This window comes from Myotis nattereri (assembly GCF_964212035.1).
Source record: "Myotis nattereri genome assembly, chromosome: 7".
In the NCBI taxonomy this organism is placed as follows: domain Eukaryota; kingdom Metazoa; phylum Chordata; class Mammalia; order Chiroptera; family Vespertilionidae; genus Myotis; species Myotis nattereri.
The window spans coordinates 81,959,589-81,986,513 of NC_138082.1; the positions used below are offsets into that span (position 1 = coordinate 81,959,589).

General features: G+C 35.7%; 1 protein-coding gene across 3 annotated transcripts in view; it reads left to right on the plus strand.

The window, feature by feature from the left end:
- The window catches only part of DPP10 (dipeptidyl peptidase like 10), a 1,372,039-nt gene that overhangs the window by 1,320,630 nt on the left and 24,484 nt on the right, over positions 1–26,925 (plus strand). For all 3 annotated transcript variants that reach the window (XM_081095341.1, XM_081095339.1, XM_081095340.1), the window contains exons 14-19: positions 1,765–1,856; positions 2,263–2,310; positions 5,332–5,453; positions 6,705–6,752; positions 15,957–16,052; positions 16,160–16,229. In XM_081095341.1, the coding sequence (XP_080951467.1) occupies positions 1,765–1,856; positions 2,263–2,310; positions 5,332–5,453; positions 6,705–6,752; positions 15,957–16,052; positions 16,160–16,229 (476 nt within the window). The remainder of the gene's footprint in view (positions 1–1,764; positions 1,857–2,262; positions 2,311–5,331; positions 5,454–6,704; positions 6,753–15,956; positions 16,053–16,159; positions 16,230–26,925) is intronic.

The window sequence follows — 26,925 nt, forward strand, 5'->3', positions numbered from 1 at the left end:
TGTGGACCCTTGTCTGTGTTTAAAACATACACACACATTCTCTGAAAAACAGAAAATATAATCAACCAAGAAATTTGTGAACCGAAAGCATCTCCAGGTAAATACACATATCGAGCAAAGTTTTACTTTTTAATGTTTTGAGATATTTTTAATCTTGAATTTGGGTACAAAATGTGAAGTAACACCTTGAAATATTAGTGTCCTGCCATGGCGTCATTCTAAATAGGATCTGGAAATGACTAAGGTGAACCATTAGTGGGAAGTTGTCCTCTAAGAATTTGGCAATAAAATATGTGATTTTCAAAATTCCTGTCCCTTTGGGAAGTGCCTGTCTCAAGTCTCAGAAATTCTGTTTCGTCTTTGCATTTATATTTTTATTCAACAAATACTTGTAATGTGTTATAGTGCAACAGAAAGTATATAAAAAGTTAAGAGGTCATATACTTTTTGTTGACCATAAACAACTAGATGTTTAGAATAAGAAATGGACAATTTAGGGAAATGTCAAATGCAGATTTGTTCCAACACATAGAAAGGGTTTTTTTGCATATATATATATATATATATATATATATATATATATATATATCTTATATCTAAAAAGTTACCTGGGTTGCATAGGACATGTATTTAGGTTATACAAATGTGAATATTCATAGGTGTGATATGCAATTTGCTTATATTAGAAAATATTTTTAATCTTGAGAGATGTATATTAAAGTATTTAGAGCTGAAATAGCCTGATATGTATTACCACCAAATGATTCAGCAAACAAACAAACAAAAAGAAGTGAGGGCATATATTCAAAAGTTAACTTTTGGTAAATCTAGGTAAGGATTATATGAGTACTCATCTACTATTCATTCAACCTTCTGTAGGTCTGAATATTTGCTCCATAAAAACAAAACAAATGAGTTACAATTTCATACTCATTAGTTTGAAAAAAACTAGCCTGATGAAATGAACTGTTGTTGCAGAAGTGAGAACGATGTGGAGCAGCAGAAACTTGTATTGCTGGTAGACTCTAACTTTGGAAAATATTTTGTCACTAGCTAGTTGAGTAGAAGATATTAATTATATCCTCTGCCTAGGCAATCCCCTTTCTTGTTGTTTGTCTCAAGAAAGCCCTGCTATGGCCATCAGGAGACATTAATAAAACTGTTTTAGGCAACTTGTTTTAAAAAGCAAAAATTTGGAAACACTCAACTGTAAAATAAAAGCAACAAATAAATTATGCTATGTAAATAGAAAATAAAATACCATGTAACAATGAAAGTAAACTATGGCTCTAAGCATCAACCTGGATTATTCTCAGAAATAAATTATTGATTTAAAATAGCACACTGTGTGAAGGTCAAAAGTATGCAACCCTTAGTATTTATTTGGAATAAAGTTTATCCTGAAATGTTTTATTTAAAGCTGTCCATACCTCACAGCTGTCAATCATTTAGTTGACACTTATCAAAGTCTTATGTCTGTCCCAAATGCCAAGATGACAGCCTATGACCAGAGGATGCACAGGGGATCCTCAGCTAAAGGTACCTTCTCAATGGTTTTCCTGCAGCATAAGAATAAAGGCACTGCCCTCCTTGGGCCTATGTTTATATAAATGTGAGTGCGTTGGTTAGGTGGTAAATGAGAAACTGAATGTTAGTGAGAATTAAAGAATTAAAAGTGACACAGGCAGTTACGACTTTTTTTGTTGACCAGAGAGATACTCTTTAAATCTTAAAAAAAAAATAATCTTTTGTATTTGTTTGCAGAGTAAAAGTGAGCAAATAACCATGCGGCACCTAACGTCAGGAAACTGGGAAGTGATAAAGATCTTGGCATACGATGAAACTACTCAAAAAATGTGAGCATGTTTTGGTTCTATAGTCAGGCTGGAAGTCAGGGTTGTCAACTGCAGTATTTTCTGCCAGATTTATGTTTTGCCAACTGTGGTGCTAGTCCAAACAACTTGGCCATGTAGCAACCTTTTCTTTAAAGACTCTCTCTATCCATCACCTGAAGAGACACTTATACAGACACTTGCGCACACACACACACACACACACACATGCACACACCCATACGCAGAGAGATTGAGAGAGATCATAAAAAGTGTGATAATATTTTAAGAAAAAGTATATATTTCCCAAATGGATCAAACTCCTGTATCACAGTTCTGCGGTTAATAGCAAAAAAGCTCTTCTATAGTCTGGACATTGTAAAAATGCTGATTTGTGCCTGATGCTTGTGCTGTTTTCTTTCCTGGGCAGTTACTTTCTGAGCACGGAGTCTTCCCCCAGAGGGAGGCAGCTGTACAGGTAAGCAGTGTAGGATCTCTCTCTATACAGGTTGATTTCTCCATGTCCGTTATACAGCTTAATGAGAGGATGAAAGATTCTGGAGGGTTTTTTTGACGTGGTTTGGGGAGAGCCAGCTCTGCATGACCTTCACACTCTTGGTCCAGCCCCTCAGCCCCGACCTTTACGATCCTCAAGGTTAGAACCAGAGTGCAGACAATATTGCTGCTTCTTTATTTTTTTTTTTCTCACCTGCTTCTACAGTCTCAAAGTATTTTTTTTTTTTTCCTGAGGCTTGGTTCTTTTAACCGCCATCATCACAGGCATTCACATATTTCACCACTGGCCTTTATTCTACTAAGCCTCATTTTGCATTTTCAGTGTCTTAATATTGTCCACATGCAGCTCAGCTTATTTCTGAACAAAAGAAAGCATTGTGAGCACGTATAGACTGGATCCTGTGCAAGTTTCTCTCCCCCCCCCCCACCACCCTCCCCCCCACACACACATAGTGTGCACAATCCATTAAGCTTATTTAAGCCAGTACTGCTGCTTGTTTACCAACATAAAGCAATGGATGGGGCATACTTCCATCTGCCAATATTGCCAAGTGGAAAGCTCTATTCATAAAAGGGGCTTAAGGTCATACCCATGTAGTATCGAAATGCCTCTTCACTCAGAAAGCTTTCAGCGGGACCTCACAAGAATGACTGCTATTTTTGTCTGGCAAGCAACTTATTAATTCTAGACTTTATATATACTTTCTAATTTCCATTTCACAGTTTTAAAGTGTCAAAACTGCCATGGCATTTTCTCAGTGGAAATTCATCATGTTTGAAGCAGTGTCACCACTGACTCTTACCAAGTAGCCTAGACTTCTCTTTGAGAGTAAAAATACATGTTTAAAGTGCTCTAGCTCCCTCTGTTTCACCCATATGCTCTCATTTATGCACATATTGCTTTAATCTGAAGCAAGCCTTTCCTATTTATCACCCATTCCAATATGTCATTTTCATATTCTTTGTCTTTTCTCTTAGAGTCTAGAAGCCATAGTCTCAATCCTAATGACTTTCAAAGGAAGAACAGCTAACTGTTTATTTAAAGACACTGGTTCTAACTTTGGTTCAGATGTCTTCAATAAAGTACTGGTCACTTTTTTTTTTTTTTTGGTTACCTGAAGCTTATCTTCCTTGACACTGAAACTATGATTGGTATTGACAGTCATGAGCAATACTTTAAGATGTGGAAATACTTGACCAATATTTTATTTCTCCCATTTTATAAAAGTCCTAAAGGAAAAATTAGTTTCAGAAGATTACACTTGGCCAGGTTGAGCGAATGGAATTCCCTCCATTCCTCTTCCCGTTATTAGCCTAAAATGTGATTTGAATCACAATGACTTCTTAGATTTGTGTGCTTGACTTATCTCTGTAGTGACTGAGGCAGAAGAGTCAATCTCTCTGTGACTGGTGCTAGCATAGCAGGCTGTGCTATAAAGAAAATGTAGTACCAATAAATTTCCCCTTAAACAGCTCATCAAATGCCAGTTGGCTTGACTGTAAGATAATGTTAGTGTTTAATCCAGAAAACTCAATCAATGTCTTGTCCAGGCCATAAAAGTACTCATTGGCTGACAATTTATGGGATTAGACACCTCTGCAGAACCAGCACTGCTACCAGATTCAGTGTTACCATTTGATCTTACAATTTGCATTTCTTATTTAAATAATTTCAGAGTCTAAATTATGAGAAAATACCAACATAAACCTCTCTGGAACCTGGATCTGAAAAGTTATATGGAGTTGAGAGTAAAGGTTTTAAATTCTAGTTATGTCACTATATACCTGAGTGTGAATAGTACACATTCTTAATCTCTCTGTAGTGATGGTTGCACAACATTGTGAATGTAATTAATGACATTGAAATATACACTTAAAAATGGTGAGAATGGCAAATTATATATATATATATATCATAAGGTGAAACAGGCTACTGTGTTTAAGTGCCTAGTGTATATTAATCACCTTTACTAGTAAAGGAACGTTTTGAATTATGATGAGCTCAGGATGCTTCAGCTATGAAACGTGACTCTGTGAACTGTACTTGATTGCTTCTGTGCTTTTGATGCCACATCAACACCTTGTCCCTGCCCCCAGCCCCATGCCTGCAGCATATTGCACATCAAAAGCAGCATGACCATGATTCATTTCCAACTGCATAGCCAAAATCATGTTTTGTTTCAAAATAAAATTGAATTTTTTGTCAAATCAAATTTTATTAAATGTATTATCAACAGTGTTTTACCTATTAGCATAGATAATTTATGATTCATCTCTATTTAAAAAATAAATGATTCTAGATATGAAATTTAACCTTGGAGATATAGCTCAACCCCTCTGATCTTAAGCACCACTATTTGTAATATAAAAAGATGATTGATTTTTCTTTTTACTTACCCCCCTGATGTTGCAAAATATGTATGATTAACTCTATATAATGATATAAAAATAACTTTCTTTACCAAAAAATTCATGGCACATACTTAGTGGGGAAAAAATTCACACTAATATTAAATTCCAATTATTAGAGTGTCGCATTAAATAAATGAGCTTGATTTTTTAAGTATGATATATGAAAACATTTATTAGTTCTTTCAATTAATGTTTATAGATAATGACTTTATGTTAGTCTTTATGGGCAATTAGTTTTAAGACTTTACAAAGAAATACCTGTAGAGAAATGCAGTAAAGAGTGTTTTATTGAGTTCTGTGGAAATCGGTTTCTTTATTTATAAGCATACATACATACATACATACATACAGCTGTACATAGTTTTAATTTTGTTATAGAGAAGAAAAATTTCCACATGCTAACATTAGGAACGGAAATTGACTTTCCATTTGTATGGCAAGTCATAATTTATAAGGAACCTCAATGTAAGTAATGCTGGAGCTCCTCTGTTAATATTGACGTTAAAATATAGATGCCACACAATCAAGTACCTGGAATGGCAGCATTTCTAATGTGTGTTTTTCCCCCCAGTGCATCTACCGAAGGATTATTGAATCGTCACTGCATTTCATGTAATTTTATGAAAGAACAATGTACATATTTTGATGCCAGTTTTAGTCCCATGAATCAACATTTCTTATTACTCTGTAAAGGTAACAGATGATTTCTGATACAGTTTATTTTATTGATTTTATATGGCCAGCATCTATTACTATCATTAATAACTGCTATTCTCTAGTTATATGAATTTTTCTTAATATATGTTTTTAAGTTATAAATTATGGACTTACTGTGACACAAATTATATTCATAAACTTCATTTAGAAATGGGATTGGAGAGTAAATACACACAATCAGAAAGGACTATTTAAACATGAACGATTTAAAAAAGTCATGCCACAATAATAAAGTAATTTAGCAAAACAATAGTCATTAAAATAATGGCTAAGTTGTTAAAATATTTAGGATATACAGAAATTTAATTTTCTGAGTCTGGTCCCTTTCAATTCTGACAAATTACACCCACCCCACTTATTTACTCTACCTGTAATTAGTATAGTCTTTGATAGGGGCATGATATCACTAGGTTATATTGATAGAAATCATTGTCCCTTTAAGAGGACACTGTATTTCCCAGAGTTGAAATGGGAGACATGTCCTCCTATACTATAGTATTATCAATTGAGTGCTACTGGTTCAGCTGGCACATAGGCTGTCCTGTTTTAAGACAACATGAGGAATGAACCAACACTTAGTCATTTAAATTAATTTTATTCTTGATGTCTAAAATGAAGTAATCAAAAAAGAAAAGTACTGTTTGATGTCACCAGGGAAAAACCATTAGACCTCTAGATAGAGTTTCCTAATTCATCTTTGTCGAATCATAGAAAGTTCTTATGGTTACTCCTGAATTAACTAGTATATTTGAAATAATTAGTGATTCCAGTTAACATATTTTAAAAATTAGTATATAATCAGCTCTAATTTTTATTTATCTTGGGGATGAAATAATTCTAATAAGCAGGGGTTCTCTCTTTCTTGGCTGACTGGGTAAATAGAATTTCATCTTGCTTGAGCAGATGATAGAGAGGTCAAGGGTCATGAACCAGCTTTCTGAATATCTGTGACTAATCTATAAAAGACTAGAGAAAGAGAGAGCAAGGCGCATAATATTAGCTTAAAACCATAGAAATATGGATGCATGGGGCATTTTGGATAAGGGGGAATCTTAAAATTAATCTATGCAAATAGTTTATTTCACCCTATGTTCTTATTTTCTGAATAAAATATCCATAAAAAGGAATGAAATCTAGTGGACTTGTTTCTGTTTCACTATGTAGCCTTTTCAGTAATTATTACTTAAATTTCTTTAAAATGTTTATACATATATTTTTAAAACCCAGGTCCAGGGGTCCCAATGGTCAGCCTACATAGCACGGACAACCCAGCAAGTAAGTACACAACAATACAAAATAGTCATGGTTGGTGCTGGTCTTAGCTATTGTATTAGTCATTCTGAGCACCATACTCTTTAGAACCTTCTTTAAAAGAGTTCCCAGCATGGGGAAAGCTGTGTAGGCACCAACAAATTGACCTGTGTATGTAACAGTAAGGCAAGTGGATTGAGCCATGTTGCAACTGGAGTTGGATCTTATATGCCTGAAATAGGGTGTCTACTATGTCTATATTAAATGAGGAGGGGTTGATGAGGCTCCTTTAAGCATAGTATTTCATTCTACTATCCCCTTTGTACTCTGGGTTCATTTTTCTTGGCCTCATATAAATTATTCCTCTAGAGCAACACATTTTTTGTACTGGTACTTCTGGGAAAATTAATGAAAACATATTATTTTATATTTTTATTCTATTTGTTCCATATATTCATGAATTCCTGGTTTTATATATATTTATTTATTGTTTAACATATTTATTCAACTGTTCATCATTTACTGAGTGAGCACGTAATTTAGCAAGCCATATGACAGAGGCTGGATGTACATTGCTGGTAAGACAAGGGTAATATGTTTAAGAACTCAGAGTGCTCAAGTAAATACATGGTTGAGCTCATCTTAAAAAGGAATAGCCAGATTGCTGCCTGCCACTCATTCTTCTTACTTTTTTCCATATTTATTTTCCTTCTTCCAGTTTAACATTTTTATTTCATCAATAATCTTAGGCTCTAATAATTTACTGTAGGATACTATAATCTAACAAATCAGGCTTATATTTATTATTTTATTTAATCCTCAGAACACCTCTTATAATAGTTAATTTTATTACTCTATTTTACAGAAGAGGAAGTTGAGTCAGAGAGGTTAAAGAACTCGGCTAGAGTCATACTAGTAGGTGGCAGAACCAGGAATCTAATGTGATAATCTGACTCCAGAACAGGGTTTGTAATCACTCCTACAAGATGACACCTTGCTCGATTGTGTTTTTGTCTCTCACCTCACATGCTTACATATTAAGTAGTAGTTTTACTGAAATGCCTGGACTTGAAGAAGATGAAGGCATAAAAAATGCAATGTTGAATTACAAATGTCAATTTTAGAGAACAGAGGAAGACCTTTTGTACTAGTCATGAAAAATAAAAAAGGGCTGTGAACATGGTCTGGTGATTAAATTTCCCTTCAAAAGACAATTATTAAGATGAAATGTACATTCAATTGTAACAAAATAAATCTTCTGGTTAGTCTTTGTTACACTACTGAGGCATTAATAACTCATTTTGGGTCCACATGAAGTAGAACATGGTGTAAAGAGAAAATTGAAATTTAAAAAAATGAAATTTTTTAATAAACATAGAAACCTTTAAACCCATAGTTACCAAAGAAATGCAAAGTAAAATGCTGATGTGTAATTTTTTCTAACAAATTAATAACATCAAAATTTGCATTGCTAATGAGGACATAATGAAGAATCTCTTAACTTCCTGGTAGAAATATAAATTATAGCAAATATTTTTAATAAATCATAAAAATTATAAGCCTTAAATCTTTTATATCTATTTATTCAGGTTTTTTTTCTTTTTAATAGTTGATACTGAAAAAATAACTCTAGAGAAAATTATAACAGGGCTATTGATGATAGTGGAAAAGTATATATAAATAACAAAAGAGAAGAATTTATAAATAATGGAATATGCATTAGTGTGCTGAATATCTTCCATTTTTCCTTCGAGACCACTCTTAACTCTGCTTTGCTCTCTCCTGGTCTCTATCCCAGAAATAGTGTGTATGAATGACTTAGGTTCTATTGTAATGTGGATGTCAATTGAATTCAGTTAAAGTGAAGTGAATCACGTAGGTGGCTGAAGAAAGGAGAAAGTGATTTAAAAAAATTATTAAATTGTTTCATGTTGTCATATTGCAGGTGTCCCCTCTTTTTCCCCCCTCTTTGCTCACTCCACCCATCCCCACCTCCCCGCCCCTTGGCCTTCACCAAAATATTGTCCTTTTCCATGAGGTATGCATAAATGTTCCTTAGTTAATCCCTTCGCCTTCTTCATCCAGTTGACCTCACCCACCTCCCCTTGGGCGCTGGTCAGTCTGTCCCGTGAATCTATGCTTCCATTTTGTTTGTCAGTTTACTTTGTTTATTAGATTCTACATATTAGTGAGATCATATGGTATGAGAAAATGATTCTGGCTTAGCTATTCCTCCAGCCTTATCCCTGTGGAGTCATCCAGGTTGCTACAACTCCTGGCTAGAGGTTGCTGTGGAACTTTCATACAAACATCTTCAAATAACTGTTCTCCCCCCTGATCTGCAGACCTAGCCACTATCATACCAGCTCTGGGTCATTGCACTAGTTCTTGTGATCCTTTGCCCATTGTCCACATATTTGTAAATAGTCTTTTATTAACATTTTATAAAATTATTTTAATAGAGTTGCCATTCGTTTCCCACTAGGATAAAAAGCATGTTGGGAGGAGACTTGTGGGCTGGGTGAAAAAGATGAAGGGAGGAAGAAAAAATTGGTAGTTACAAAGGAGTCCCAGAATGTAGAGCATAGGGAATATTCTCTGTGCTGTAATAACTATGCATGGTGTCATGGGGGTACCAGAATTATTGCGGAAAGACTTTTGTAAGTTATATAAATGTCTAACTGCTATGCACAACCCAGGCATGTGCCCTGACCGAAATTAAACCTGGAACCTTAAGTCCATAGGCCAAAGCTCTATCCACTGAGCCAAACCGGCCAGGACTCTAAGAATGTTTTAGTCACATTTTTAAGTGATTAAGGAGTCCGCATGTTTATGCCACTTGAACAAAACTATTTGAAAATGAATAGATCTCGGGAAGACAATATTTACAAATGCTAAATAAAATTCTTGCATCTACCTGGCAGCCTTCCGGGTGATTTTTATTTTTATTTTATTTTCATTTTTTGCTCTTTCTTCTTGAGTGTTCTCCTATATATCTTTTATGATGAAAAAGATATTCATTTAAAATGCTCAGTGACTTGAGACAAGGTATAAATGTGTAAATTTTTACTTTAATATTTCAAAAGTTCTTTTGCTTCACATTACTGTTGTCCTCTTTCCTTTTTAAATAGTTTATCTTCCTTCTTTATTTTGCATATACGATTCTTTTCTTTTACACTCATTTTTGTCTCTCCTTTGTTTTTCCTTTCTTCCTATTCCATCTTTCTTCTCATCACACTTCATGCTTCTACTTTTCCATATGTCCTGTCTTTCTCCTTCGCAATTTTTTGTACTCATTGTCTTCTCTTTTCTCCTCAATCCTGCACTTGAAGTTATCTTAACACTTCCTTCTCTTCACAATGTTTTACAAAAAATGTGTATTAAGCATATTTTCTGAATTTGTCAAAAAAATGCTCTCTGCTCTTAATATTTTGAAAATGGCTTTTAAAGTTTCTATATATTTTTCCTAAATATAATTTATTTTCCTGTGATCACGAATGAATTTTATTTTATGAATAAATAATGGCCTTTGATTTAGAAGTGAAAATATCTCAACTGCTCCTATATGCATGCAATTAGTTTGCATATAATTAGGTTTATTTTTTCTATTGATATTTGGTAGTAAAGAAAAACCATGAGAAATTATCAGTATGTTATTGGAGAGTAAGAATAGAGATAGAAATTGAAGTTGGGAAAGGTTGGATCTTTTAGTAATTGGGAAGGTGAAAACACACGGGAGAGGAAGAAGAGCCAGGGAGAAGGGACCTCAGCTACATGCTGAGGGCTGCAGGGTTCTCCTGAGTCTGCTGCTGTGAATGCCTGAAAGCATGCAGAGGAAGACGCTCTCTGAACCTGGGAGTTCAGAGCTCACACGATGCTGGAATATGTCCTACTTCTAACCAGGCAGGATACTGTAACCTTAGAGACCCCAGAAGAAGCTGGCGTTAGCAGTAGAACCAAACCATCCACATAGCAAAGGTCGCTTAAACCTACACTGAATAAGATTATTTGGAATAATACACCGACCGGCAAAGAGCCTAAAACATCTGCCAGAAAGAACAAAGCCCAATGATTTTTCAAAGAACAGAGCAAAATACATAACTCAATGTTAACATCAGAAAGGTCAGAATCTAATCAAACATTCCTGGCTATGTGAGGAAGCCAGAATATATGACTCACAACTAGGAAAACCGGCCAGTGAATAGAAATGGATTCAGAAATGTCAGAGATAATGGAACCAGGGAAAATTCAATCAATCTGCTATTATAAATATGTGTAAAAATATCAAGAAAGAGTTAACATAGTGAGAAAAATAGTAATACGGGAAAATTGTACTGGAACATGTGGTGTTCCTCTAGGCAGGATAGTTCCTGGGCTCCTGTCAGGTGGAGTCGAAGAATGAAACCACGGACAAAATGTGGTATAGCAAAGGTGGAAATTTATTGAGAAACAACCACAGACTCCCACCTGGAGGGGGGAGAGTCCCACTGAGTCCCTTTTTTCCATAGTTCATAAAGGCTACAGTTCTTTGTGCATTGATATCCCCTCTGATTGGTCACTATCCCCCTTAGATTGGTTACTATCGCAACTCTACATCACAAACCTCATGTGAAGTACGTGAGGTTCCCTCCTTCTTCTCCCTTATTGTTCTCCTATTCCCTCTGGGCTTTCTTCCTCCCTTTCCTGTATTCTGTAAATGTACACCTTGTGCTGCTCTCAGCTCCCTTATCTTATGGAAATGTACCTTTCAGCCACTCCCAGCTCCCTTATCTTATGGAAATGTACCCTCTGCTGCTCTGTAGCCCTGTGCTTTTTTCCATGGACCCCTTAATTCCTAAAATTCCCTAAACCTGCCTGTTTCACCCCTAAAAACTCCTTTCAATAGAATATATGATTTAAAAGAACATTCTAAAGTTAAAGTATCTGAAAAACACTTCACTGCAAAGTACTAAAATCAAATTAAACCCTGCAAGAGAAAAGATCAGTGAATTTGAAACATTATCAGAGGCCACTTTTAGTCACAGAGGGGAAAAAATAACAAATGAAAGAAATGAACAGAGCCTAAGTTAATTTATATTTTAAATTGAGTCAGAAAGGGGAAGCATGAAAAAAAATACCTGATGAAACTGCTGCCAAATCCAAATTTAATGTAAAGTATAAAATGCTCAACAAACCTTAAGCAGGATAAATCCCAATAGAAAAACAGTGATGAAAGAAAGAAAAAACAGACAAAAAGAAAAATTTAAATCATCAAGAATACAAACACATTATATCCACACATTCATCCATAATAACAAAGCCAAGAATGACTCTGGAGTTTTCTTTAGAAGAAAGTAAACCTAAAGACAGTAGAGCAAAATGTTTAAAATGAAGATTTAAAAAAAAAAAACACACACACACAAAACAAACAATAAAAAACGTCAAACGAGAATAATAAAAGCAAAGCCAAAATAAAGAACCAAGAAGCTGAGAATGCATTTCTAAATAATTGATAAAGAGCATGGATAGGGCTTATAGGCAATAATGTGCATTCCCTAAGGGCGTTATACTAAGGGACTAAACTAATCGCAGAGGACATAAAGAGCATGATTAAAGTAGAACTGAGAAAAATAATTAAAAATATTTTGAGCCAAATGAAAATAAAAATACAACTAATCCAAATTTGGGGCTACCTAACATTGTGATTGGAAAGAAATGCATTCCTCTAAATTGTTAGTTTATAAGAAAGAAAAACTTTAAAATCAATCATCTGAGCCTCCACCTTAAGAAATTAGAAAAAAAAAAAAAAAGAGCAAATTAACACAAAGTAAGTTGTGGGAAGGAAATCCTATATAACAAAGATGTAATATGCAAATGGTCATTATGTAACGACCAACCACATAACTCAGCGGTTCTCAACCTGTGGGTCGCAACCCCTTTGGAGGCTGAACGACCCTTTCACAGGGGTTGCCTAAGACCATTGAAAAACACATATTGATTATATAATTACATATTGTTTTTGTGATTAATCACTATGCTTTCATTATCTTCAATTTGTAACAATGAAAATACATCCTGCATATCAGATATTTACATTACGATTCATAACAGTAGCAAAATTACAGTTATGAAGTAGCAACGAAAATAATTTTATGGTTGGGGGTCACCACAACATGAGGAACTGTATTAAAGGGTCACGGCATTAGGAAGGTTGAGAACCACTGGCATAACGGATCAGCAGGAGGGTGGGGCAGTGAGCAACAAGTGGGCAGTGGAGAGCTACAGGAGGGGATAGGGCGGCAAGCCAATGGGGTTTGGGGGGAGGGAGGACAGGGGAGCTACAGGAGGGCAGCAGCGAGCTACTGGTGCACGGACTTGTGTGCAGGGCTACTAGTAATACAGATAAGAGTGGAAATAAATTATATAGAAAATAGACAAACAGTAAAGAAATATATGTAAAAACCAAAATATTTTTCTTTCAAAAGATCAATACAATTCTAGATAGATTCATATAAAAAGTATACAATCATTATCATTTTTATTAATGGAATAGTTAACAGATTCTAAAGACATTAGAATGATGGTTATGGAATATTACATGTAATTTTATGGCAGTAAATTTGACATCTTGTATGAAACAAGTAATTTTCTTTAAAGACATAAATTGTTAAACAATCAAACAAGAAGAAATAAAATGTTTAATAACCTGTTATCTATTAAAAATTTTAATTCACAGCTAACATTCTTCCCACAAAGGAAACTCCCATTTTAGTTAGTTTCGCTGGTACATGCTGTGAAATATTTAATATATTGATGCTAAGCCTACATAAACTCTTAGAAAATATAATGATAGCATCAACCAGATCCCAAATCCAGCAGAGATATTACAAATATAAAAAATCAATTTTATTCATGAATACAGATACAAAACTTCTTAACTAATTACTAGCAACTAAAATCAAGCTGTTTATAAAAGGATAACATATTATGATTATTTGGAGAATCCATGGTAGTTTCAACATTCATCAATCAATTAATATAATCCATTATGAAATATTATAAAAGCAAATAATTTAGAAAAAAGCTATTGATTCATTTGAAAAGAATAATATTAATAAATATTAATAACTCAGAAAAAAGATAAACTTCTTAACTTGGTAATGCTTTCCACAAAAACACTACAACTGACATTATACTTAATGTTGAACTATGGAATGCTTTTCCCCTAAGATTGGGAAAAAGTAAGGAATACCTGCTCTCATCCCCTTTATGCAATATTGTATTAGAGGACTTAGCCAGTGAAATGAAGAAAACAATATATAAATAGGTAGAAAAACTGTATTTATTTGCACAAGACTTACTTGTAAATAAAACAGAAAATAAACAAAAATATGAAATCCACACCCACTCACATAACTATTAGAAATAAAGAGTCTATGTATCATGGTTATAGGTATAGATCAATATACAAAACCAGGTATTTTATAAACTATGATGCAATGCAAAATTAAAAAGTAATTCAAAATACTATTTAAAATAACATCAGAAATCATATAATATTCAATAATAATCTAACAAAAAAGTGTAAGTCCCCTAAAATGAAAACAAGCATTGTTGAAAGAAATTAAAGAAATTAATTTGTCTAGAAGGCCCATTTTTAATAGACAAAATATCTCCAATAAGTATATAGATTTAATATATCAATAAGAAATCCCGCTAGTTACTCATACTCCTCCGTGTTTGATGATTGTTCCTCTCTCTTTTTTTTCATTTTTATATTAGTGGCCCAGTACACAAATTCATGCACATTAAAAGAAAATTAATTAGAAGAAATATTTTAATATCGCTATTCACCCTTTCTCTATAATAGAAATGTCAGCCAAATTCACGATCGACAGTGACAGATAGAAACACACCAGTGTGATTAGTGCCAGTGAGGGCTTTATGTGTGTCACCCATGTATAAGCCAACTTAGTCTTTTATACATATGGAATAAACTTGCTTAATTAAACCTGCTTTCTAATGTAGCTAAACTTTTTCCAGCCCTGTGAAGCACCCCAACTTCTCTTTCAGGTAATTGTCAGCAACACAGCAGCTAATATCAACACGAAGCAGATTATTATTGTAGATCATGCAGGGAGAACAAAGGGTAAAATATTTAACTGCAGCAGTGTTTGACTATATTTTGGTCAGTGAGAAAACCTGAAGTCATTTTCAAGGTCCACAATTTCTTACTTCTTTTCAGTCAGGTCAAGTTTCTAAGCTTTCTAAATCTCCGTTTCCCGGCTAATGAAAAGAAAATAGGATTCCAACGAGTCTCCTATCTACCTACTCCAAGACTTCTGTGAGGATCAAATGAGATGAGGCAAGGGAAAATGCTTCACAGACATTTGGTTAAAGTGTAAATGTTTCCACCTGGCTATAAAGCAAGTCATGTTCCTGGGCTGAAAAAACTGCAAGGAGGCTAGTCACTAGGGAGAGGAAGCCGGGCGTTGCTATATGACATCATTACCGGGACGGTGGGACGCTTAGCATATTAGCCTTTCATATATATATAGATGCTCTCTTGCTACATTGTCAGATTCATTAAATTTTTCTGAAGTATCTAATATGTTATTAACCTCACCCAGTATTGTTTCATTAGATCTCATAGTTTTCACATTTCTCAGATTTTGCTTTTTAAATTTTTTTTTAAATTTAACTTGTATCCTTCTCTTTAAATTTCTTTCATATTTTTCCTTAACAGCTTCATATTTTTTCTTATCTTATTAAACACATAAAATATAATTACAATGTCTGCTTAAATATAATTATTTATCCATTATATCATTTGTGTCATTCCTAGGTCATTTCTATTGATTACATTTGGAACGCATCATGTGTGGTATTTTTCTGATATTTTGCATGCTTGGGACTTTTGAATTGGAATTCTGGATTTCTGAATTTCATCACATTGGGTGCTTGATAATTTTGTATTCTTTTTAAATATAATAAGCAGAGTAGGAACATGATCAGATTTGCATTTTGAAAATGCAAATGCTAATTCCAAGTATAGGGGCAACTGGAGAAAATGTCACTGGAATTCAGTGAGAAAACTGGTGTAGTTTCCAGGAGAGAAAGTATGAGCATTTCATCACTGCTTAGCTCGTGCTGCCAAGTGTTAACAGCTGGATAATTATTTGTTGTGTTGCACTGATTCTTGATCAACACACAGCAGTTAGTAATTTGTACTTCCTTTTTGATTTGTAGAATATTTTATATTGGAAAGCAATTCCATGCTAAAGGAAGCTATCCTGAAGAAGATAGTGAAGTCAGAAGTTAAAACGATTCATATTGATGACTATGGTAAAGTTCTGTGCATGCTATGTTACTTAAGAACAACTTTCTCTGCATCTTATAGTTTTGCTTATAAATGACTCTACATCTTTAATATTTTGCTCTTTCTTTAAAAGAACTTCCTTTACAGTTGTCCTTTCCCAAAGACTTTACGGACCGAAACAAGTATGCTCTTCTGTTAATAATGTAAGTATTTTATTTGTTTTTGAAAAAAAAAGGAATCTAAAGATTTTATAATTTTTCTTAAGCCTCACATGACAGCATTCTGATTAAAACAAACAAACAGAAAAACCCAGAAGAAGCGTAGTTAACTGGGGAGCTGTCAGTTGTATGAGTTCCTCAAAGACACAGACATTAATAGTAAGGAGGGATGTGTAATTGCTTTGTCCTTCTTTCATTCCAAATGGGACTGAATGTTACCATTGGTTATAGTGAAAGATATGATTTGGTTTATGTATGCTTAACAATTGCTCAACCAGACATAAACCAAAATATATATATATATATATATATATATATATATATATATATATATATATATAATTTAAATGATATTGATGGGTGTATAAGTTTCTTTCTTGGGGATTTATTTGTCATATCAAAGCTATGCTCACTTCACAAAAGCAATTTTTTATTGTGGTAAGAACACTTACTGTGAGATCTACCTTGTTAAATGTTTGCGCTCACAGTACAGTATCATTAGCTATAGGCACAGTGTTTCACAGCAGCTGTAGAACGTATTGGGTTTGCATGACTGATACCAGCTACCCATATACCAGCTTCCATTTCCCCTCCACCCGGCCGCTGGCAGCCACCAGTCTACTGTCTGCTTCTATGAGTTTGACTACACTAGGTACCCCTTGTAAGTGGAATCATGCTGTTTTTGCCCTTCAGTGACTGGTTCACATAGCATAACATCCTTAAGGTACATCCATGTTGCAACATCATGCCCTATGTTGTTAATCAGGTGTTTACGTAATATGGAGGAAACATTTCTTTTCATTGCTGAAACATTGGTTACGCTTATATCACTCCTATCAGTTTTCCTTCCTGGATGCTTGGCCAGCAGGAAGTAGTTCTCATGCTCAGAAAACTTGAATATTAGGTATCTCAACATGGAATTGACTCTAGAATTAAATTAATCCATGCTTTCTGTGAGACTATATTGTGGCTGTGTGATATTGGGCACAGAGGCCCTTAGCAGATAATGGTTCATGAATTTGATATTGATGTAGCATTGTATTCCTGAGAGTTATACTATTTTCCTTATTAAAAACCCAGCCAGCATATTGCTATGGCAGTCTAGAGTTATATCAGAGGCTCAGTAGCAATGATAGAAATGACAATAACATTACTTGTTATGACTACTAGATGCAAGGATAGTATTGAGTCTGCAGAATCAAACTGCCTGGCTTCTAATTCCACTTTTGTCATTACTAGCTGTATGTCCTTGAGCACATTACTTAACTTCTTATAAGGCTCAGTTTCTCCAAATGTAAGCAAACATTGCAATAGAGCCTGTGTTTTCAGGCTGCTTTTGGATTAAGTGAAATACATCATATGAAGTGCCTAGCCACATGGTTATTATAATTAATGTGATTATAATTCATTATTTAATATAGACTGTATTGATTTTATTTAGGTATTTTAATAATTAGAAGCAATTTTTCACTTCATTTTAATAAGCCAAATAATACAGAAAATAAAATACTTAGTATTTTCACTTGGCCCAGTGTTTATTCCTAACTATAGCGCTTTGGCCTCAATTCATTTTTTATGCCCAGACCTTTCTCCTTTGTCACAAATAGCCAAAAGGTCTCCAAGAGTCTTGAGTCTCTCTGGGGAAGTTCTTATGAGCTCTTTTTTTATGTTAACTTTTTATTTTGCTTCTTCATTTCACCTTTCTGTTTTCAGTCCCTACTTGAACTACATGTGTGACAGATTGAGGGAAATATTTAAGGCATTAAAATGGAACAAAAAGTGGAAAAGATTCAACCTCACCCTCTGTTTCAGTCCTATTTGCCTTTGGGAAAAGGGATTGTCCTTTTCATTCAGTGGGAAATATGGTTTCTCTAGGCATCCTTGCTTAAAGGATGAGTCCTTTGGGAGATAAGTAGACAAGAGCTACAGATTCTCTGTAACTAGAGTCAGAGAAGCCAGCTGGATGGTCCTGGCATCAGGTTTGGGCTTTGCTGTAGGTGATTTTTAGTTCATAGGAGGAATGTGAGGACTAGCACAAGACTCAGTTTCTCTTGTTAGGAAGGGATAATCAGGTCTTTTTTAGAGGCAGGCTGGTAGAGTAAAGGCACTGGCTACGGTTCAAACCCTAACTCATTTACCAATATATTGCTTAATGTTCCTAAGTTCCTGTTCCTTTATAGATAAACGGAAGATAAGGACATGGCATAATTTATATCAACATGTGTTTGGTAGAGCATGAACATTTGTACTTAGTGTTTAATAAATCATAACCATAATCATAGTTATTAGTAGAAGTAGTACTTTTTACCTTTTTTTATAATCCTCACCTGAGAATATATATATATATATATATTTTACTGATTTTTAGAAAGAGTGTGAGAGAGAGAAAAACTTTGATGTGAGAGAGACACATTGATTGGTTGCCTCCCATACATGCCCTGGACTGTGCTGGGAAGCAAATCCACTACTCTAACCACTGAGTAGCATCAGTTAGGGCTATTAGTAGTATTTTTAATATTTAATATTATCACTATAACATATATAGTTTAGCATCCATAAAGTTATTTAATAGACATTCATTACTAAAGCAGATAAAGTAATTTAGCCAAGGCCCATAGAATTTACTTTGTAACTTTTTGGTTGATGAAGAAAAGAATGAAAGTGAGTATCCATTTATTAGTTTTTATAAGCTGATTATACTAAATTTTAATTTACTTTATTAAAACAGCTCAGTTTTCAGATGTAAATTCTCAGAAGCTTAGTGGAATATGACTTATAAAACTAAACTGAAGACTTTTTAAATTTTTCATTTAAGAAATGATCTATTGTCTTAAGCTGCATGATTATGACTAAAATATTTATACTTGGAAACTTATATGTGTAAAGATGGCTTAAGTGTGAAGTGTTTTGTAATTGTTTGTTAGATTGTCTATAATTTAGAGGCATTGTTTTTCCTTAAGGTTAAATCCTGTTTTCAGTGACAAGTGGATTTCCCACTCTACAAAAGAAGATAATGATAATTGATGATTTTTTTCACTAAATGGGCAATTAGTGAGGAATAATAAATAAAGTGACTATTATTTAAATGAGACTAAGAGATGATTATATCGTTTTGGCATCACAACATGATTGCTATTCTGTGCAGTGCATCAAGTTCTCAACAGAATGAGCCTCTTATATCACATACACAGATGGATTTTCAACCAGGAAATTCTGTGATAAATACATGAGTAGGAGACAGGTCACAGCAAATGCCTGAGTAGCTGGGAGGATGATGGGCCTTGAAGAAAGTGACCACTGGCAATTAGCAGGTTCTTTTCTATTAGATATTCATTATTGAACCTCAGAAGAAATGGTCCTCTGAATGCTTCTTTGTGTCCATATTATCTAAAACCCAAATCTAATTTCATGGTATTGAAAGGGCTGGTGAATCAAAGGCACAGGATATTTTACTGTAATAGAAAATCTAAGAAGCTTTGTCACTACAAATATATCTGAGCGGCCTCGATTTTCAGTGGTTTCTATGAGGTCATGACTCCCTTTTCCTTTCCTACTCTGTTCTCTTTCCAGATGCCTAAACGTATTTCTCTAGTTTCTCTGTTTAACATCATAGGCAGCCTTTAGGGGCCCAGGAGTCCATATTCACCTTTATACACCTATACATATGGAATGGACATACATCTATATTAATTTCGGCATTTATCACTTTGAACTGTTATTGTTTATGTTCTTATTTTCTACTAATGCATTTGTAATTTAATGTAATGCACATGTACCATGTTGCTTTTATGTGTAAGAAGCTATACTAATGTCTTTAGAGAGACATTAAAAATGTCTGTAGAGAGACATTAAAAAATGACAAGAATCTTGAAATCTGTAATAGTTTTTTAGATTTAAGTTTATCTCTAAGCACACATAGGAGAAAGAATCCTTTTAAAATGTACTGACAAACTTATAATTTTCTTAATTGTGCAGGACTGGAGATTATGTGGAATAACCTACAATTACAGTGCTTATTTGATAAACACATAAGCATGAATCTGAATGCCAAGACCCTGGTAGAAAGCAATCCAGACAGATGCACTGTTATTAAAGATGAAGGGTTGTGTGTTGCTTTGTTTGCTGTCCATGGAGAGAAGTACTGTCAAACTAGAAGTTTCATTCAGTGCTAAGAAATCGCCATCTTTTTCCATTTCCTGCTCTTTTAATGTTCAACTTCTCTACGCCACACTTGATAAGGTCTAACTCAGGGAGGCAGTGACTGTTCAACAAGTTAATGTATGGGATGCAGCACACTCTATCTGACCCCATGACTTGGTTCCCTGTCCTTAAACCCATGTCTCTTGAAATTCTAATGAATTCATGGATATCCAGCAAGTCTTATCTTACTTACTGAAGTCTTATCTTATCTTACTGAAGCTCTCTTTCCCTCTCCTCATCAGCCTATCTTACAATAGTTAATCCAAGCCTCCATCATATTGTCCCTTTTCCATTTGTGAGGATGGTTTTATATGTTAATTAAAGAATTTCTGACTCCCACTAGATTTTGGACCTATGTTTCTGAAGGAAAATCTGCAGTTTAGATGTTAGTATTTAGAAAATTAATTGATAGATTGGCTTATGGAATATTTCATATCTTCTTTTAAAATATATTTTATTGATTTTTTACAGAGAGAGAAACGGAGAAGGATAGGGAGTTAGAAACATCAATGAGAGAGAAACATCAATCAGCTGCCTCCTGCACACCCCCTATTGGGGATGTGCCCTCAACCTTGACCAGAATCGAACCTGGGACCCTTCAGTCCACAGGCTGACACTCTATCCACTGAGCCAAACTGGTTAGGGCTGAAATATTTCATATCTTAAGAAAATTGAAATGCTAAAATATTCATTTTATGTAATCTATGTATTAAACAGTGCCCAACTTATTTGTGTATTTTTATAGCAACTAGCTTTTGTAATAAGAGTCACTCCACACATATGTGTTAAGTGACTAAGTGGATGATGTCCAAAAACCAGATAGACATGGGTGCTATTACAATTCTAGCTGGAGATCATCATTCATTTTTCTCTAAATATTTTCACCACTCAATCAATGGCATACATATCAGAATTCTACAACTTTGTCATCTTGATGGAAGAGAAGAGCTATTTGTCATCTTTTTTGTACCATTTTTTAGAACATTTGTACTGATTGAAGTTATATAGCTACTCATCTCCAACAGTCAAGATAACGTCAATACATGTTTCATACACACACTATCTTCTCAACAAATGATATGGGAATTGTCAAAAGTTGTGAATAGCATTATGCTCATGAGATCATAATATCTTGACTTCATCTTTAAACCCATGGGGTTGTTCAAGAGTCAACGCTCTTCCTTGTCAAGCCCATTCGAGGCAGGCATCATATCTAGAGGATTCTAATCTGCCACCTTGCGCTCCATCACTTTTTCCCTGTCCCTTTCCCCATTTGTTCGTGTTGTGCTCTATACTCTGTTTTTGAGTGCCTTTTCACTCTGCTCCTAGGTTAAATTTCATGAGATTCGTATCTAAAAATGTGGCTCTTCTAGCTAAAACCCTCTCACTTTTTTCTCCAGTGGTTAGACGTTCACATTTCTAGCACAGCATAAAAAGTCTTCATCCATTTCCTACTTCTCTCTTCATCGTCATCTTTCTTTACCCAGTCCCGAAAGAGAGAGTCAGTGTTCCAGATATTTTTTAAAAACTGCTTTATTTTGGGAAATACAGGATTCTCAAGCATTCCTCTGTGTTTGTTACACAGTCTTCCAGTGTCTTTGGTTTCCTTTCCCAACTGGAAAAGTTATATTCATGCTTGAAGGTGTGTTTACGCATAACCCTATGCATACCTCTATTATTATTTTTTTGGATTAAAAAGTTCTACCCTTTCCATTACCCAATACTGTCTGTTTTCATAGCTATTCTCAGCAACTGAAAGCAAAGATCATCAAACCCTCTTCTATTTCTACTTCCTCATTCACTCCGTTAGAAATGATTCTAAATTGAAATTGGCCAATGTAAAGGAATTAATGTAGTAGGACTTTGACAGCAGAGATGATTTGAAGGTTGGTGCTTCCTCCATTTTATTGCACAATTTCCTATGGTCCCTTTCTATTGGTTCTCCTCTGCTATTTTCATGTGCAAAAATGTGTATCTGAGGTTAATTTTGTGTGGCTAATACTAACAGTCCATTTTTGAGTTTTATAACTGGCTCATTAATACCCACGCTGTTCAATCTGTGTTCTGCTAAGCTTTTCATTTTTTTTTTGGCTTCCTATGACAATGTAAATAACTTGCTTTAAGTAACTAGCTTCTGCTTTTCTTCATTCATCTAATGGTAGTGGTTATGCAGTTTTTATATCATGCTCAGGAGTTAATATCTGACTTCTAGTCAAGAGAAACCAAAAGAGCAAAGACAAAGAAGAATGCCTTAGTAGATAGAAATTGACTCTGATATGAAGAAGGCTATTCTATCACAAGTAGAAGGAGAAAAGGGGAGAAATAAGAAGAGTAGGGGAAGGATGAAAAAAATATTCAGTTGTATTAATGCAAAATACCTTCCCAAATTCAGAAATCCAAGTTCTGGTCAAGAAAAAAAATCATTACATTTATTGTCTAAGCAGCTTTTTGCATATAAAGAAAACATGTAAAAACAATAATGCCTCAAAAAGAAGGCCCAAATTCTGTCACAAATTCTATAATCTAGAGAAGTGTTTTAGGATAGAATTATTTTGTTTTTAAGAAGCTGAGATAAGTATATATCTGTGGGAACAGGAGAATAAAGAACTTACAGATACTGAGTCACATAAATTATGCACAAATACACAAACACACATGACTGTGTGTGTAAAGAAATCAAATACACAAACAAAAAACAAGGAATACATACATACATCTTTTTATTCTAAATTAACTTGAAGACCCACTCACTTTGAAAAATAGAAACATTTAATGCAATTTCAGTTTTCTTCATTTAGACTAAACCAAACTAGAAAAACTTGTGTATCCTATCTAATAAAGAGAAAATATGCTAATTGATCCTCACACCATTGCAAAGATGGCGACGCCCACAGCCAATAAGGGGGGAATATGCTAACTGACTGCCCGACCCTCAAAGATGGTGGTGCCCACAGCCACAAGATGGCAGTGCCCAGTCCCCTCAGCCCCACCTCGCGCCTGCCTCCGGAAGCCCCCCAGTCCCCTCAGCCCCCCAGCTACCCGAGGTGCAGGCAAGCCTCGGAAGGTGGCTGGCTCAGGGAAACAGGGCTGGCCGAGGCTTGCACTACCGGCAGTGGCAGCAGCAGAGGTGTGATGAGGGCATTGCTTTTCCCTGATTTCCGGGTCACCTCCTGCCCCTGAGGGCTCCCAGACTGTGAGAGTGGGCAGGCTGGGCTGAGGGACCCCCCCTCCAGTGCATGAATATTCATGCACCAGGCCTCTAGTTGTTACATAAAGGCTCAAGAATTATGAATGCAAAGTTGCCTAGGATGGCCAAATTTGGGAGCTCAGCTTCTATGAGAAGAATGGAAGAAGCAAAGATCAAGTTCTATAGCATTAACCAGAACTGGGTTAATAATATTTAATAACTACCAAGAACCAAATACTTGCTAAGTGATATATATATATATATATATATATATATATATATATATATAATCTTTAATAATAAAAGCATAATATACTAATATAGACCAGACAAAGCCAGTGGGGGCCAAGGCAGAGGCGGCGGCACTGGAAGTGGGGGCTGAGCCCCTTGCATGAATTTTGTATGAATTTCGTGAATCAGGCCTCTAACATATATATATGCCAGTGGATAGGAATTAATATAGTAGGACTTTTGACAGCAGAGCTGATTAGAAGATTGGTGCTTCCTTCCATTTTATTGCACAATTTCTGTCTGGGAGATATTCCTGTGATCCCTTTCTATTGGTTCTCTTCTGATATATATATATATATATATATATATATATATATATATATATATATATATAATTTCACTTAATAGTTGCTATAACTCTGCTAGGTGGACACTATTGTTATTACCCTAAGCAGTAAAGATAAGCAAACTTAGGCATAGAGAAGTGACTTGTTTAAAGCCACTGGTCCTGGGCTTAACTCAGTTTGGTTTTATTAATGTATAAAACCTGTGCCCTGTCCGCAATGACACTCCTACATACCTATAAAGTTCAGGTCATTAACACAGGCAATTTTTCTAGTAAGTTTAACATGGATAAGATCTCTGAATGCATATATATAGAACAAAGGTTATGGAGAGTAATACAATTTGAGAATTTAGTCAATAAGGAGACTTTTTTATGTATTATCAGGTAGGTCTCATCAAAATCACCACTAGAAACACAGGCTTAGGAACTCTAAGATATGGTCTGGGTAAAGGCATAAATAACCTTGACCATAACACACACTTCCCTAATTATAACTCAGAAGAAAAGTAAATCAGCCAAAAATTATACTTTAAACAAACCACGGATCAGGAATTTGCAGATTATATTAATAATATTAGAGGCTTGGTGCACAAAATTTGTGCACTCGGGGTGGGGGGTCCCTCAGCCAAGCCTGTGCCCTTTCACAGTTTGGGAGCCCTCGGGGATCATTGTGGGAGCACACTGACCACAGGAGCATCTCCTGCATTGAGCGTCTGCCCCCTGGTGGTCAGTGTGTGTCATAGTGACCAGTCATTCCCAGTCATTCTGTTGTCAGGGTCAATTTGCATATTACCCTTTTATTATATGCCTGGTGCATGGGTGGGGGCCGGCTGATTTGCCCTGAAGGGTGTCCCAGATCAGGGTGGTGGTCCCACTGGCTTGCCTGGCCAGCCTGGGTGAGGGGCTGAGGGCTGTTTGGAGGCTGGTTAAGCACCCCCAGCAGGGACCCTCACCCCCTGAGGGTGTGCCCAGCCCAACCATTTTCAGGTTGGCCACAGCCCCTTCAGGGTGGAGGTCCCTGCTAGGGTGCCTAGCCAGCCTGGGTGAGTGGCTGATGGCTGTTTGCATGCTGCCAAGCCCCCCAGCGGGAACCCTTGCCTCATGAGGGTGTGGCCAACCTGGGTGAGGGGCTGATGGCTGTTTGCAGGCTGGCCACAGCCCCTTCAGGGTGGGGGTCCCTGCTGGGATGCCTGGCCAGTCTGGGTGAGGGGCTGATGGCTATTTGCAGGCTGGCCATGGCCCCCAGCCACCCAAGCTCCCAATGGAGGCTGGCTGGAAGCAGGTATCTGGGATTTATTTATCTTCTATAATTGAAACTTCTATAATTGAAACTCTGCCTTTAGCGGAGGCTACAGCTGGCCAGGGCAGGCGAGAAGCTTGGTTTCCTCCATCGCTGGGGCAACCAAGCCTCCTGCTTGCTCCAGCTCTGTGGCTGCCAGCTGCCATCTTAGTTGGGTTAATTTGCATGTAGTTGCTCTGATTGGCTGGTGGGCATGGCTTGGGGCATAGCGAAGGTATGGTCAATTTGCATGTTTCTCTTTTATTAGATTAGATTACTAATGGAAGAGGATGGATATAGGCAAGAAATAGTTCTCTGGAAGGAAAAATAATATTATTCCTCATATGATATAGTAAATATATGAGAAAACTCATTCAGCCATTGTAGGACAATTCATCCATGAGAAAAAAAATCTTAGGACAATAAAATGAGAAATAAAGAGAAGGAATTGGCCCAAGGGGCCCTTAGCTAATATGTAGACATTGTTTGGAAGAGGAAAAACTTCATTAGGCTTTAGATGTACACATGTTACAACTAAATATTCTCTGCCTATAAATTTATATAAAGTAAATTTTAGATTAAAGCAAGACAGAATTTTTTAAAATATATTTTTTTATTGATTTTTCACAGAGAGGAAGGGAGAGGAATAGAGAGTTAGAAGCATCGATGAGAGAGAAACATCGATCAGCTGCCTCCTGCACACTCCCTACTGAGTATGTGCCCACAACCAAGGTACATGCCCTTGGCCAGAATCGAACCCGGGACCCTTGAGTCCACAGGCCGACGCTCTATCCACTGAGCCAAACCGGTTAGGGAAAGACATATTTTTAAGGCTACTACTGTCTCATATCAAACTCATGTTCTATTGTGAAATAAAATCTGTCCTAAGGAACAATATCAGAAGGGTTGACAACTGATTTTCCTTAAGAATTTAGTGTGATGTGGCTCCATGCGGGGCAGGTTTCCTTTCCCTTATCTTGCCTTCCATTATGTTCTTCAGCCTCCCTTTCACACTCTTTGAGTTTATTATATCTGAAATAAAATTGTAACACAGTCCTCAATGATTCCAACTCTAATCTAGCACTGATGAAGCTGAAGTTAATCTATTCTAGGCCGAGAAAGAGCAAATAACTGAGATGACTATAAGCAATTTTATGTCTCCTCCTTCCACACTCCAATGGACACAAATATGCAACTCTCAGTATTGCAGTTTTATTTTTTGTGCTTATTTTTAAAGCTTTTTTTGTTGTTGTGGTAAAATAGACATAAAATTTACCATCTAAACCCCTTTGAAGTATCTAGTTCAGTGGCATTAATACATTCACATTGTTGTGCAACCATCACCACCATCCATCTCTAGAATTTCATCTTCCCAATCAGAAAATATGTCCCTATTAAGCAATAACTCCCCATTCCCGTTCCCAAGCTCCTGGCATCC